Source organism: Scyliorhinus torazame, chromosome 9, assembly GCF_047496885.1.
Source record: "Scyliorhinus torazame isolate Kashiwa2021f chromosome 9, sScyTor2.1, whole genome shotgun sequence".
In the NCBI taxonomy this organism is placed as follows: domain Eukaryota; kingdom Metazoa; phylum Chordata; class Chondrichthyes; order Carcharhiniformes; family Scyliorhinidae; genus Scyliorhinus; species Scyliorhinus torazame.
The window spans coordinates 102,791,608-102,804,785 of record NC_092715.1 but is presented as its reverse complement, the minus strand read 5'-3'; the positions used below and the strand labels follow the sequence as shown (position 1 = coordinate 102,804,785).

At 45.0% G+C, this 13,178-nt stretch overlaps 1 protein-coding gene across 6 annotated transcripts in view; it reads right to left on the bottom strand.

The window, feature by feature from the left end:
• The window catches only part of LOC140429410 (uncharacterized), a 379,567-nt gene that overhangs the window by 206,633 nt on the left and 159,756 nt on the right, over positions 1 to 13,178 (bottom strand). For all 6 annotated transcript variants that reach the window (XM_072516350.1, XM_072516352.1, XM_072516351.1 and 3 more), the window contains one exon: positions 3,240 to 3,362. In XM_072516350.1, the coding sequence (XP_072372451.1) occupies positions 3,240 to 3,362 (123 nt within the window). The remainder of the gene's footprint in view (positions 1 to 3,239; positions 3,363 to 13,178) is intronic.

Genomic DNA, 13,178 nt, shown 5'->3' with positions numbered 1-13,178 from the left:
GCTCTTCCAGCTGTTGTTGGATAAATACTTAAAAACTGGCACAAATTTATAAAACTATTATCCAAATTTGAGTAGCAATGTTTTACTCTCTTTTTAAAATGCTTCACTCTCTCCAATGTTGAACCGCTGAACATTTGTTAAAATAAGAAAATCTGCATCATTGGCAAAAACAAACCTTAATTCTCTAGATAATGATATGAAGTAAGGGATCAATTAAAACACAATACATTATCTTTCAGACACATCAAAAGTGTTGGAAGCATCCAGAGCTAAACTTGAAAGTCCATAGCATTTGGTCAGTACCCAGGTGTATGACATGATGGAGTGCACTTCATGAATAATTTAGCATGGGAATAATTTACAACTCGATAGTCAAGATAAGTTGAAATAGTGTACTCAAAAGTGTAATCTATGGAAACTGGAAACTGTCACTGCGAATTTGTTCCAGTTGGAAACTGACAGGTCAGCTCCTTGACACAGGAAAAAAAGGAATGGCTCTTCCCCCTAGTTTCTATGACATACATAATTTTTTTTCCGTCAGACACTTCAAAGTCACTGCATCTGCAGTTAGTGGTGAATACAGCAGAGCTGAAAAAATTGGATTTTACAAATATCAACAACCATAAAGGTCATAGACACAGCTGCACAATTTGAGATGTATTTCCAACATTCAATTGTGATTACTGTCATCACTTCACTCCTTTCCTGACTAATAGTAGCCCAGTAAACTCTTGTCTCTTATAATGTGAAGCTCTCATACAGCCATGTTCAAGGGGGTAAATCAAAAAATTCAGATTGTAATAGTTATTTGTTTTCTGTGGAGTTTAGTGAAGCAGCTGTTTGTAAACTGTAAATGCCAAAAAGGAACTAAAAGACCTGTATGATTCTAATGTTTATACTAGTGACCAAGGTTGTGCAGTGCATCCATTGTGAAATACTCGGTTGTCCTTTCAATGCATATCCTAAAAACACAACTCTACTGAACAATGCAGAAATATTTGTGGCAGTATAATTTAAATATGATACTAAATTTAGCATATCACATTAAATGTACAAACTCACCATGAAGATGATCAATAACTTGTATGGCACCTTTATGTAGCACCTCTAATGCAGAAAATTTCAAAGTGCTTTGAAAAGGTTTGAAATAAATTGGATGCTGAGTTAAAGAAGGAAATATTATGTGGAGCGACCAAAACGTGGTGGATTTTAAATAGTGTACTTGAGGAGGAGAGTAAGGTGTAGAGAGAGTGACATTTAGGGATGATATTTCAGAGTAAGGGGTCTGAAAGGCTGACGACGTTCCACAATTGGTGGGATGTGAGAGGAAGGAATGCACATGAAGTCAAAGATGAAGGAAGGGAGTATTCTGCAGGACTTGTCAAAGAACAAAGAACAATACAGCACAGGAACAGGCCCTTCGGCCCTCCATGCCTGTACCGGCCATGATACCAACCTTTGCCAAAACCCTCAGCACTTCCTTGTGCCCTATCCCTCTATACCCATCCTATCCATGTGCTTGTCAAGATGCCTTTTGAACGCCGTTAATGTATCTGCTTCCACACCCTCTCCTGGCAATGCGTTCCAGACACTCACCATCCTCTGCGTAAAAAACCTGCCTCGCACATGTCCTCTAAACTTTGCCCCATTAAACCTATGTCCCCTGGTGACTGACCCCTCCACCCTGGGAAAGAGTGCCTGCCCATCCACTCTATCCATGCCATCGTAATCTTGTAGACCTCTATCAGGTCACCCCCTCAATCTCCGTCTTTCTAATGAAAACAGTTTGAGTCTATTTAGCCTCTCCACACAGCTAACACCCTCCAGACCAAGCAACATCCTGGTAAACCTCCTCTGCACACTCTCCAAAGCCTCTACATCCTTCTGGCAATGTGGCAACCAGAATTGTGTGCAATATTCCAAATGCGGCCTTACCAAGCTATATACAACTGTAGCATGTCTTGCCAGTTTTTATACTCAATGCCCCGTCTAATGAAGGCAAGCATTCTGTATGCTTTCTTGACTACCTTGTCCACTTGTGTTGCCACTTTCAATGGTCTGTGGACCTGCATGCCCAGATCTTACTGACTTTCCATATTCCTAAGAGTTTTGTCATTTACAGTATATTTCCCCTCTATGTTAGACCTACCAAAATGCATTACCTCACATTTGTCCAGATTAAACTTCATTTGCAATTTCTCTGCCCAAGTCTACAACCTATCTATGTTCTGCTGTATCCTCTGACAATCCTCAACACTATCTGCCACTCCAACAACGTTGGTGTAATCCGCGAACTTACTAATCAGACCAGCTACATTTTCCTCTAAATTGTTTATGTATACGACAAACAAGAGACGCTCCAGCACAGATCCCTGTGCAACACCACGAGTCACAACCTTCCATTCAGAAAACACCCTTCTACTGCTACCCTTTGCCTTCTGTGACCGAGCCAGTTCTGTATCCATCCTAACACCTCACCTCTGATCCCGTGTGACTTCACCTTTTGTACCTGTCTGCCATGAGGCTCCTTGTCAAAGGCTTTACTGAAGTCCATGTAAACAACATCCACCGCCCTCCCCTCATCAATCATCTTTGTCACCTCCTCAAAAAACTCAATCAAGTTCGTGGGGCACGACCTTCCCTTCACAAAACCAGGCTGTCTATCACTAATGAGTCCATTTGTTTCCAAATGGGTCTAAATCCTGTCCCTGAGAATTCGCTCCAGTAAAGCTGAAGGAGGATATGTAAATTAGGAGGGATGAGGCCATGAATGAATGTAATAATAATCTTTATTATTGTCACAAGTAGGCTTACATTAACACTGCAATGAAGTTACTGTGAAAATCCTCTAGTTGCCACAGTACGATGCCTGTTCGGATACACTGAGGGAGAATTCAGAATGTCCAAATTACGTAATAGCTCGTCTTTTACATAAGGTTGTAAATTGAAAGCGTCAGGTGACTAGGAGCCAAAATAGGCCAGCAAGGATAGGAGCGATGGATAAAATGGCCTTTTGATATCGGTAGCAGAGTTTTCGATAAGCTGAATTTATAGTTTGCCAACCAAGAGAGCATTGGAATATTGAATCTAAAGATGGCAAAGGTAAACAATAATTGTAGAACTGTTTTTGTTCTTATACAGTTCAATAGTTATCTTATTTCAGTAATTCATTCATATTAAACTATCCAGTTCAACACTGACAGCCTAGTTTTAAATCTTAGATTTTCATTCATACTTACCACACGCTGAAGGTTCAGGTTATCCATCCTGCCATAACAGAGTTCTAGGAGAGTCACAGGTTGTTTAGTCAGATTCCTTCCTGACATCAGCCACATCATTGAAAGGTTTTCAACATTTGCTGCCTATTAACAGAATTTAAAGAATATTTGTATGAATAAGTAACTTGCTTGGATTTTAATTCCAAAATGAAAAAAAAAACAAGCTTCATGAACGCCATTTCAGATAAATAATTTCAAATCAAAGTGAGGAACCTTTTGTTACTTGAGCTTTAATATGCAGAATAGCAACAGAAGTTAAACCAAATCAAACCACTGAGTTACTGTTAAAAGTTTGCACAATAAAATGCAAAAAATCTGCTGAATCTGTATCCGTGCTCCCTGTACAATCTAAAGTGGATCTAGTATTGTCCACACAATGAGAAGACAATCAGGGTTATAAAGAGCACTGAATTTCTAAAATTTAAACGTCATGAGAAATTAATAAAAATGTGAAAGTAACAATGGAGATGACATCTTGGGGATTCCACACTGCGCCCTTAGGAGGTTGGTTATGAAAATGACCTAAAAGATTCATTGTTGAAAGAATACAATCAAAACTACTTATCATATTGTAGTGAAAATTTATAAATATGATTTTCATTTCAATGGCCATTCTACTTGATGCATCAGAAAATATAATAATAAGCGGGAGAGGGGGAAAACAGGAAGCATGGCAATGTTAGATAAGGACAGGGAACTTAGTATACGGGTAACTAAGGAATAGGGTGGGAGTAGTAGGGGACGTTACATTTTTTATCTGATTTTGTTTGTTTAGGTGTTTTGCGTGTGTCAGCGCGGTTGTTTAAGAAATGTTAATATGTTAAACTGTGAAAATTGCAAATGCTTCAATAAAATATTTTCTAAAGAAAAAGAAAATATAATAACAAACACACTACGCAGTCTCAGTTTTTGGTTTAGAAGAGGAATTTTCTTGAAGCGATTTTTCAAATCATTTGTTCAAATCAAAGGACAAAATTAAGTATATTCAATGCTTTTAAGCAAAAAAAAATTAACTTAAAAGTAATATCTCATTTAAGCGTATTTTCACCCTCAAATGTGAGCCACAAGAAAATTGAGGGGAGAAGCCTGCTTGCTAATGATTCTGAAAATATTTAGAAACGTCCCAAAAACATGAGTACCATTTTCCCATCATTCCTCATTCTCCATGTAATTTTTTCATGTGTTAGAGTGAAAGAAAAGGGTCAACATCCATTAAGCTGAATCTATACCCTTTCTACTCGGGTATACAAAAAAGGCCTGAAAATTAGTAGCTGAAGCAGCCATGATCAGTGATGTCCCGATCGCCTGGTCACATATGATCTCGGAACTGTCTCCATGCTTGTGGAGTTCACACGCCACGTTTGATATCTCCATCCTCAACAGGCAGCTGGCGGCTCTGGCACCATGTACATTCCACAGACAGCACCCTCTGCCAGAATCAATCGAAGATCTGTTCACTTTCTGTTATTGTATTCATAAGTTCAAGTCATATTGTCCTTTTTAAAAGTCCAAAGCAGGTAATATTTTAAATGCAACTCTGCAGAACTGGAGGTCGGAAACAAATTGAAAGGGTGAATTCCATGATCACAAATTCTGAATTCTGCCAAATGATGGAAATTTCTAGATCCTGCACTGAATATCAGATGGGACGTATAATGGAGCTGGGGAGCAGATGCGTCCCTTCCCAAGTTAAATTTCAAACATTCAAATTTGTGAAGTCAACCGGGAGTTGGATTGAAGATTCACACTTCAACTAAGCGGGATAAGTGATATGCTATTAATCAAATCCTGTCAGAAACTGGCATTTTCCCAGCCTCTATAAGACTATGACAAAGTACTTGTTCTACCAGAAGTTATCTTCACTCAAAACCTGGTCTGAAGTCAGTTTATTTGAAATTAGATGTTTGGAACGTATGGAAAACAGAATTATTTCAGCTGGCTGTTTTACTACAATTGCCAAATTGAGTTAATCATTCATAAATTTCAGAGGGAAAATGGCTACCAGCCATAAATTTGATATGTAATTATATTAAATAGTTTAGTATTCACTAGAGAAAATGTTCCTTCTAAAATTGGAAGAAATGCCACAATGTATATTAAAACATATCACAAAGCAAAAATTACACTAATAGGCCAGCAAAAAATTCTTTAAAATGCAGTTGACTGAGATAATTTTGAGTTAGTGCTGTAAGTAGAACATTTCACCTACAATGCAAAGCAGAAACAATGCTCTGTGATTTTGATTGAAAAACTGTATGCAGTGCACATTTAAATTTTCAGTTTGTGCTGCTGACTGGTGAGACTTAATTCCCCCAGAAGCAGTCTTAGAAAATTTCCCCTTACATAAAACTATAGCTATTTATTGGTAAAGTGAACAAAGACTTGGTTCTCAAGATGCTCATGAATCAAAAACCAAGGAAGCTGTTTGATAATTTCTGTCTGAGGCATCTAAATTGCAATCGATGATTGCTTGATTTAAATCCAGTTCCTATTCCAAAGCTTGCCTTGGTGCCAAGATCACCATCTGGTATGTACCTCTGTGCTGAGCTAGAGTTCAAGCTCCTCAGGAGACTCATTTCCTGAACTCATTCCCCCAGCAGGCAAAAGGATGAGCCATAAACCTGTCAGTTTACTGCAGGAGAATCTTTTTGCTGTCACCTGGCAACCATCACCTGAACCTTTCATTTGACTGCAGTTACATATCACACGCTATTAAAAAGTAACATTGTACAAAGCACAAATCAGCACAAATCAGGAACAGACATTACATCTATTCCACCAACTCGACTGCATTTATAAATAACAAGTGTCCATTGCTTGCCATTTGACTTTTTAATTATCATGCAATACAGCTTGATTATCCTTTATCTGAAACACATACATTACAATAGCCTAAGCTTAGGCTAGTTATACTAAAGTAAATAAAATGGCTAGAAGAGTAAGATGTATCACTGAATAATAAATACAGGGCCGGGATTCTCCCCTACTTGGCGGGGCGGGGGGTCCCGGCGGGATGGAGTGGCGGGAACCACTCCGGCGTTGGGCCGCCCCAAAGGTGTGGATTTCTCTGCACCTTTAGGGGCCAAGCCCTCACCGTGAGGAGCTAGGCCGGCGCCGGAGTGGTTTCCGTTTCACCGGCTGGCGTGGAAGGCCTTTGGCGCCATGCCAGCCGGGGCCAAAAGGACTTCGCCGGCCGGCGAAGGTCGGCGCATGTGCGGGAGCGCCAACGGCTGCTGATGTCATCCCCGCGCATGCGCAGGGGGGGAGGGTCTCTTCTATGTCAGCCATGGTGAAGGCTATGGCCGAGGCGGAGGGAAAAGAGTGCCCCCCCGTCACAGGCCCGCCCGCGGATCGGTGGGCCCCGATCACGGGCCAGCCACTGTGGGGGCACCCCCCCGGAGCCCCGCCCGCACCGCCAGTCCCGCCGGTAAGGTAGGTGGTTTGATTCACGCTGGCGGGACTGGCATGACAGCAGTGGGACTTCGGCCCATCACGGGCCGGAGAATCGCCGGGGGGGGGCCCGCCGACCGGCGCGATTCCCGCCCTCGCCGAATATCCAGTGCTGGAGAATCTGGCTGGCGGCGGGAGCGGGATTCACGTCAGCCCCCGGCGATTCTCCGACCCGGCGGGGCATCGGAGAATCCCGCCCCTGGTATCTGCAATAGGTTTCTTTTTGACATGCAAACCAGTAAAACCGGAAAGTAAACAATGCAGACAAACAACTAAATTTCCTGTGTTAAAGGTCGATGAGGCTCAAAAAAAGTGGTTTTCGGATGCTTTCGGTATTTGGATTTATGGGTTTATTCTACTCATATCTCTGTTTAATCTTAAAATGTAAATTTTGTTGCCTCAAAGATATTGTAAATCTTCCATTTTTTCAGAATCTCATTTTTCAGTATCATCAAGAAAGTATTATTTGAAAATGAAACAAGGGTCAGGATCGACATGTTTTTAGAATGGAAAACAGCCAAAGAAATTAATTAAAATATGCAAAATACTGCAGATGCTGAAATCTGAAACAAGAACAGAGGATGCTAGGAAAACCCAGCTGGTCTGCCAGCATCTATGAGGAGAGAAACAGAGTTAACATTTAGAGTCCGCAGACTCTTCATCTGAACTGAAAGGAGGGAGAATGTGTTAGAGCAGAAACTGTTACAAAAAGTAGCAACTTTAAGAACAAACAACAGATGGCCTGGTGTGAGGGGGGATAGGTATATTTTGCATTGATGCAATACATATATGGAATATTAAAAAAAGAAAGGGAAGTTTAAAGATGGAGGAGAAATGGTAAAAATCTAAAGTTGCCAAACTCAATGTTGAGTCCCGAGGGCTGCAAAGTGCCCAACTAGAAAATGAGATGTTGCTCATCCAGCTTGCGCTGGGCTTCACTGGAGCATTACAGAAGGCCAAGGGCGAACATGTGGTCACGAGAGCAAGGTATTGAGTTAAATGTTAAGGGCCAACTTAACCAAATGGGAATAAAGTCCCATAGCAAGCATGTTTAGTCGCACGATTCCCGGCACTCGCAGTGCTGAGAAACATGCTATCTAACGTCACTCGGATCAAATACTGGGCCTCAGTGGGAAACGCGGGGCCAAGGCCGTACATAACTCCATTTTTTGCACTGAGGAGCTCCGCTCGCAGGAACTCCTCAGTTAGCGAGAGATCGGTCACCATTTGTAAATGGTGCCCCGATCTCTGGAGCCCTCGACGCATCCTGTGGCTCAGCACGGGACGCGGTAGCACAGTGGGCAGCACGGTAGCATAGTGGTTAGCATGGTTGCTTTACAGCGCCAGGGTCCCAGGGTCGATTCCCGGCTTGGGTCACTGTTTGTGCGGAGTCTGCGCGTTCACCCCGTGTCTGCGTGGGTTTCCTCCGGGTGCTCCGGTTTCCTCCCACAGTCCAAAGATGTGCAGGTTAGGTGGATTGGCCATGCTAAATCGCTCTTAGTGTCCAAAAAAAAATTAGGTGGGATTACTGGGTTACAGGGATAGGGTGGAGGTGTGGGGCCGGTGCAGACTCGATGGGCCAAATGGCCTCCTTCTGCACTGTAAATTCTATGATGATATCTTCCAACCCCCCCGCAACCCCCCCCCCCCCCCCCCCAAGCCCCAACTCACTGTGGAAGGGTCCTGGGGCCCACCCACACCACCCCTAACATCGCACAGGGCACCTCCAGCCCAATCTCTTCCACACGAAAAATGCCAGCTTGGCACCTTGGCAGTGCCCTGCCAGCTGGCAGTGCCACTGGGCACCTTGGAAGTGCCAGGCTGGCACCCAACTGGAACCACTAGGGTGCCAGGCTGGCAGTGCCAAGATGCCCAGGTGGCATCAGCAGAGGGCAAGCGCCTAGGGCTTCCGATCCCTTGGGAAGCCCCGACGAGTGCCGTTCCGCCTGGTCCCCATTTGTGGAGATCAGTACTGAACGGCATTCGCTCGAGATCTGTAAGGCGAAGTGGATAAATCTCAATGCCTCGGGTGCCTCAGGAAACTGCATATTAAAGTGAGACTAGCTGTCTCGCTCTAATATACAGATTTTCCAAAAAGTGATCCCACCCACAATGAGCAGGATTCACATTGCAACGTCTCACGATATTGCGATAGATCTCGCGACGCGTTGCGATCCGGGTAGATCCCAGGAGCAGGGTCTTCTGGCTTCTATCTACCACACTGCACCACGGCGTGCTGCTTTTCAGGCACTACTGTCGCACCCTAAAAGTCAGATTCAATTAGAGTTGACTCGTTTGCTTTCTATCCATTACGTTTCCGACTATGTGGGGCGTAGGATCAGTAAGTTTGCGGATGACACAAAGATAGGCCGGTGGTTAACAGTGAGGCTCTGAGTCTTGGGTTCCAGGAAGATATAGACGGGATGGTCAAATAGGCAGAAAAGTTGCAGATGGAATTTGATCCTGGAAAGTGTGAGATGTTACGCTTTGGAAGGAGCAATTTGACAAGGCAATATTCAATGAATGGCACCATACCGGGTACCAAAGAGACCTTGGCGTATTTGCAAATAGATCTTTGAAGGCAGAAGGTCAGGCTAATAGGGTGGTGAAAAAGACATATAGTACACTTATCTTTATCAATCGTGGCATAGAATACAAAAGCAAATAAGATATTATTAAACTAGAAAGAGTGCAGAAAAGATTTACTAGGATGTTGCCGGGACTTGATGGTTTGAGTTATAAGGAGAGGCTGGATAGACTGGGACTTTTTTCCCTGGAGCGTAGGAGGCTTAGGGGTGATCTTATAGAGGTCTATAAAATAATGAGGGGCATAGATAAGGTAGATAGTCAACATCTTTTCCCAAAGGTAGGGGAGTCTAAAACTAGAGGGCATAGGTTTAAGGTGAGAGGGGAGAGATTCAGAAGGGCCCAGAGGGGCAATTTCTTCACTCAGAGGGTAGTGAGTGTCTGGAATGGGCTGCCAGAGGTAGTAGTAGAGGCGGGTACAATTGTGTCTTTCAAAAAGCATTTAGATGGTTACATGGGTAAGATGGGTATAGAGGGTTATGGGCCAAGTGCGGGCAACTGGGACTAGCTTAATGGTAAAAACTGGGCGGCATGGACTGGTTGGGCCGAAGGGCCTGTTTCCATGCTGTAAACTTCTATGATTCTATGATTCATATTGGAGTTATATAGAACATTAGTGAGGCCACAGCTGGAGTATTGTGTGCAGTTCTGGTTGCCACATTATAGAAAGGATGTGATTGCACTGGAGCAAGTGCAGGGGTGGTTTCGTGCCTGGGATGGAACATTTAAGTTATGATGACAGGTTGGATAGACTTGGGTTGTTTTCTTTAGAGCAGAGAAGACGGAGGGGCAACCTGATCGAGGTGTACAAGATTATGAGGGGCATGGACAGGGTGGTTAGGGGACAGATGTCCCAATGCACAGTAGCATTGTGGATAGCACAATTGCTTCACAGCTCCAGGGTCCCAGGTTCGATTCCAGCTTGGGTCACTGTCTGTGCGGAGTCTGCACATCCTCCCCATGTGTGCATGGGTTTCCTCCGGGTGCTCCGGTTTCCTCCCACAGTCCAAAGATGTGGATTGGCCATGATAAATTGACCTTAGTGTCCAAAATTGCCCTTAGTGTTGGGTGGGGTTACTGGGTTATGGGGATAGAGTGGAGGTGTTGACCTTGGTTAGGGTGCTCTTTCCAAGAGCTGGTGCAGACTCGATGGGCCGAATGGCCTCCTTCTGCACTGTAAATTCTATGATTCTATGATTAGTTAAAGGGTTGGTTACAAGGGGACACAGGTTCAAGGTGAGGGGCGGGAGATTCAGGGAGAGTTGAGGGAAAATGTTTTTATCCAGAGGGCGGTGACGGTCTGGAACGTACTTTGGGAGCGTGGTAGAGGTGGGTTGCCTCACATCCTTTAAAAAGTACTTGGATGAACATTTGGCACGTCTTAACATTCGAGGCTATGGGTCAAGTGCTGGCAAATGGGTTTAGGATTGGCAGATCAGATGCTTTTCATGCAGCAGTGAAGACTCGATGGGCCGAAGGGCTTTTTCTGCACTGTATTTTTCTGCAAATCTGTAAATCTTAGTAGAATATTGGCAGTTATTTGGAATTCTGCTCTACATATTTTAATGATAAACATGAAGATAAAATTTACAACAAAAATATTGGAGAGTGAGAGACTCGTGGCTAGGAGTACCATTGGGACACTGAACGTCATAGTCGATGTCCCTCAATTCCAGGTTGACATCTCCTCAGGGTCATGTGTTTTTGCCTTGGGTCTTCGTGTGACTGAACAGACTAATTCTCAACCTGCAGATCTTTGGGTACATGGGGAAGGGCATCCCGCAAGATAGTCGCATCTTAAGTGCAAAATTTGCTTCCTTTTTTTCCCTTCTCTGCCACCGCTTTGCCTTACCATTAAGCTGTTGGGACTCAGAGCACTGCAACTTGATTGGACAAATTGTTACCACTTTGAATGACTGACAACGGCATGCTTGCACAGTGGTTAGTACTGTTGCTTCACAGCGCCAGGGACCAGATTCAATTCCCAACTTGGGTCATTGTCTGTGCGGAGTCTGCACGTTCTCCCGTGTCAGGGTGGGTTTCTTCCGGGTGCTCCGGTTTCCTCCCACAATTCCCAAACATCGTGCCTCTTAGGTGATTTGGACATTCTGAATTCTCCCTCAGTGTACTCGAATAGGTGCCGTAGTGTGGCGACTAGGGGAATTTTACAGTAACTTTATTGCAGGGTTAATGTAAGCCCACTTGTGACACTAATAAAGATTATTAATAAGCTCCTCCCAGGCATTATGGTTAAGGCCTTTACGCTCCAAGGAGAGCTTCACAGTATCTTTGTACCATTTTCTTTGTTCTTCTCTGGTGGACTGGCCATTTGAGAGTTGAGGGAACAGGACCTGGTGAAAGAGATGGTTTGCAGCCATCTGTTAATTTTGCAGCAGTTTTGGTTGAATGCTTCTGATTCCAAGAAGGCCTTTAGCATTTGCTTGACAGTCCTCCTACTGAATCTGGAGGATGAAGCAAAGGCATTGCCGATGATATTTCTCGAGCGCTCTGACGTGTTACTGATACTCATTTCATCAGTAATGGAGATAAGAACACTAGGGACATGAAGGGGCTTGAAGTGTCAGAATACGTTCAAGGCTCAGGGAAGGAATGAACTTGCATATTTGAGCTTGGAACCACTGCAAGAGGTCAGAGAGAAACAATTCTGTTAAAGGATACAGCAGCACTTCAGTGAGCAGTTGAGGTTTCACATTATTTGGAGGCACTGGGGTTTATATGTTTATCAGTTTATTTTAGTAGATGGTGATGGAACACTACTAAAAGGGTTTGGAGCTCAGAAGGGAGGACATCTACAGGGAGAGGTAGATGGCTTGCACAGAAAGATCAGGTAGTTTTGATGAAGTATTTTCTATGCGCCATTTAGTTGCTTTACTTTGGGTAGCTGAACAGCAAATTTTAAATAAAATACTGAATCTATTTTATCCACCTTTGGGGCGGCGCGATGCCGGACTGATTCGCGCTGTTTTTGGCGCCGGTCGGCGGACATCGCGCCGATATCGGAGAATCCCGCCCATGATCTTCACGCCATGCACGGGACCGGACCAGAACAAATCTCCCTCAACTCCAGCAACACCAGAGGCACCAATAACACACTGTGACATCCTCCTCTCAGATATCATACATGTTTGTACCCTTGTAGGAGCTAAGAAGAGAAAAAGCAATTTGTTCAAACCTCATTCAGCCTTTCATAACAACCCAGCAAAGAAGGAACGCCCCAAGCATAAGGGGCGGGATTCTCCGACCCCCCGCCGGGTCGGAGAATCGCCGGGGGCTGGCGTGAATCCCGCCCCTGCCGGTTGCCGAATTCTCCGGCACCGGATATTCGGCGGGGGTGGGAATCGCGCCGCGCCGGTTGGCGCCCCCCCCCCGGCGATTCTCCCCCGCCCGCGATGGGCCGAAGTTCCGCTGCTGGAATGCCTGTCCCGCCGGCGTGGATTAAACCACCTCTCTTACCGGCGGGACAAGACGGCGCGGGCAGGCTCCGGGGTCCTGGGGGGTTGGCGCAGGGCGATCTGGCCCCGGGGGGTACCCCCACGGTGGCCTGGCGCGCAATCGGGGCCCACCGATCCGTGGGCGGGCCTGTGCTGTGGGGGCACTCTTTTCCTTCCGCCTTCGCCATGGTCTCCACTATAGCGGAGGCGGAAGAGACCCCCTCCACTGCGTATGCGCGGGGATGCCGTGAGCGGCCGCTGACGCTCCCGCGCATGCGCCGCACGGCAAAGTCATTTCCGCGCCAGCTGGCGGGGCGCCAAAGGCCTTTCCCACCAACTGGCGGGGCGGAAATCAGTCCGGCACGGGCCTGGCCCCTCAAGGTGAGGGCTCGGCCCCTCAAGATGCAGAGAA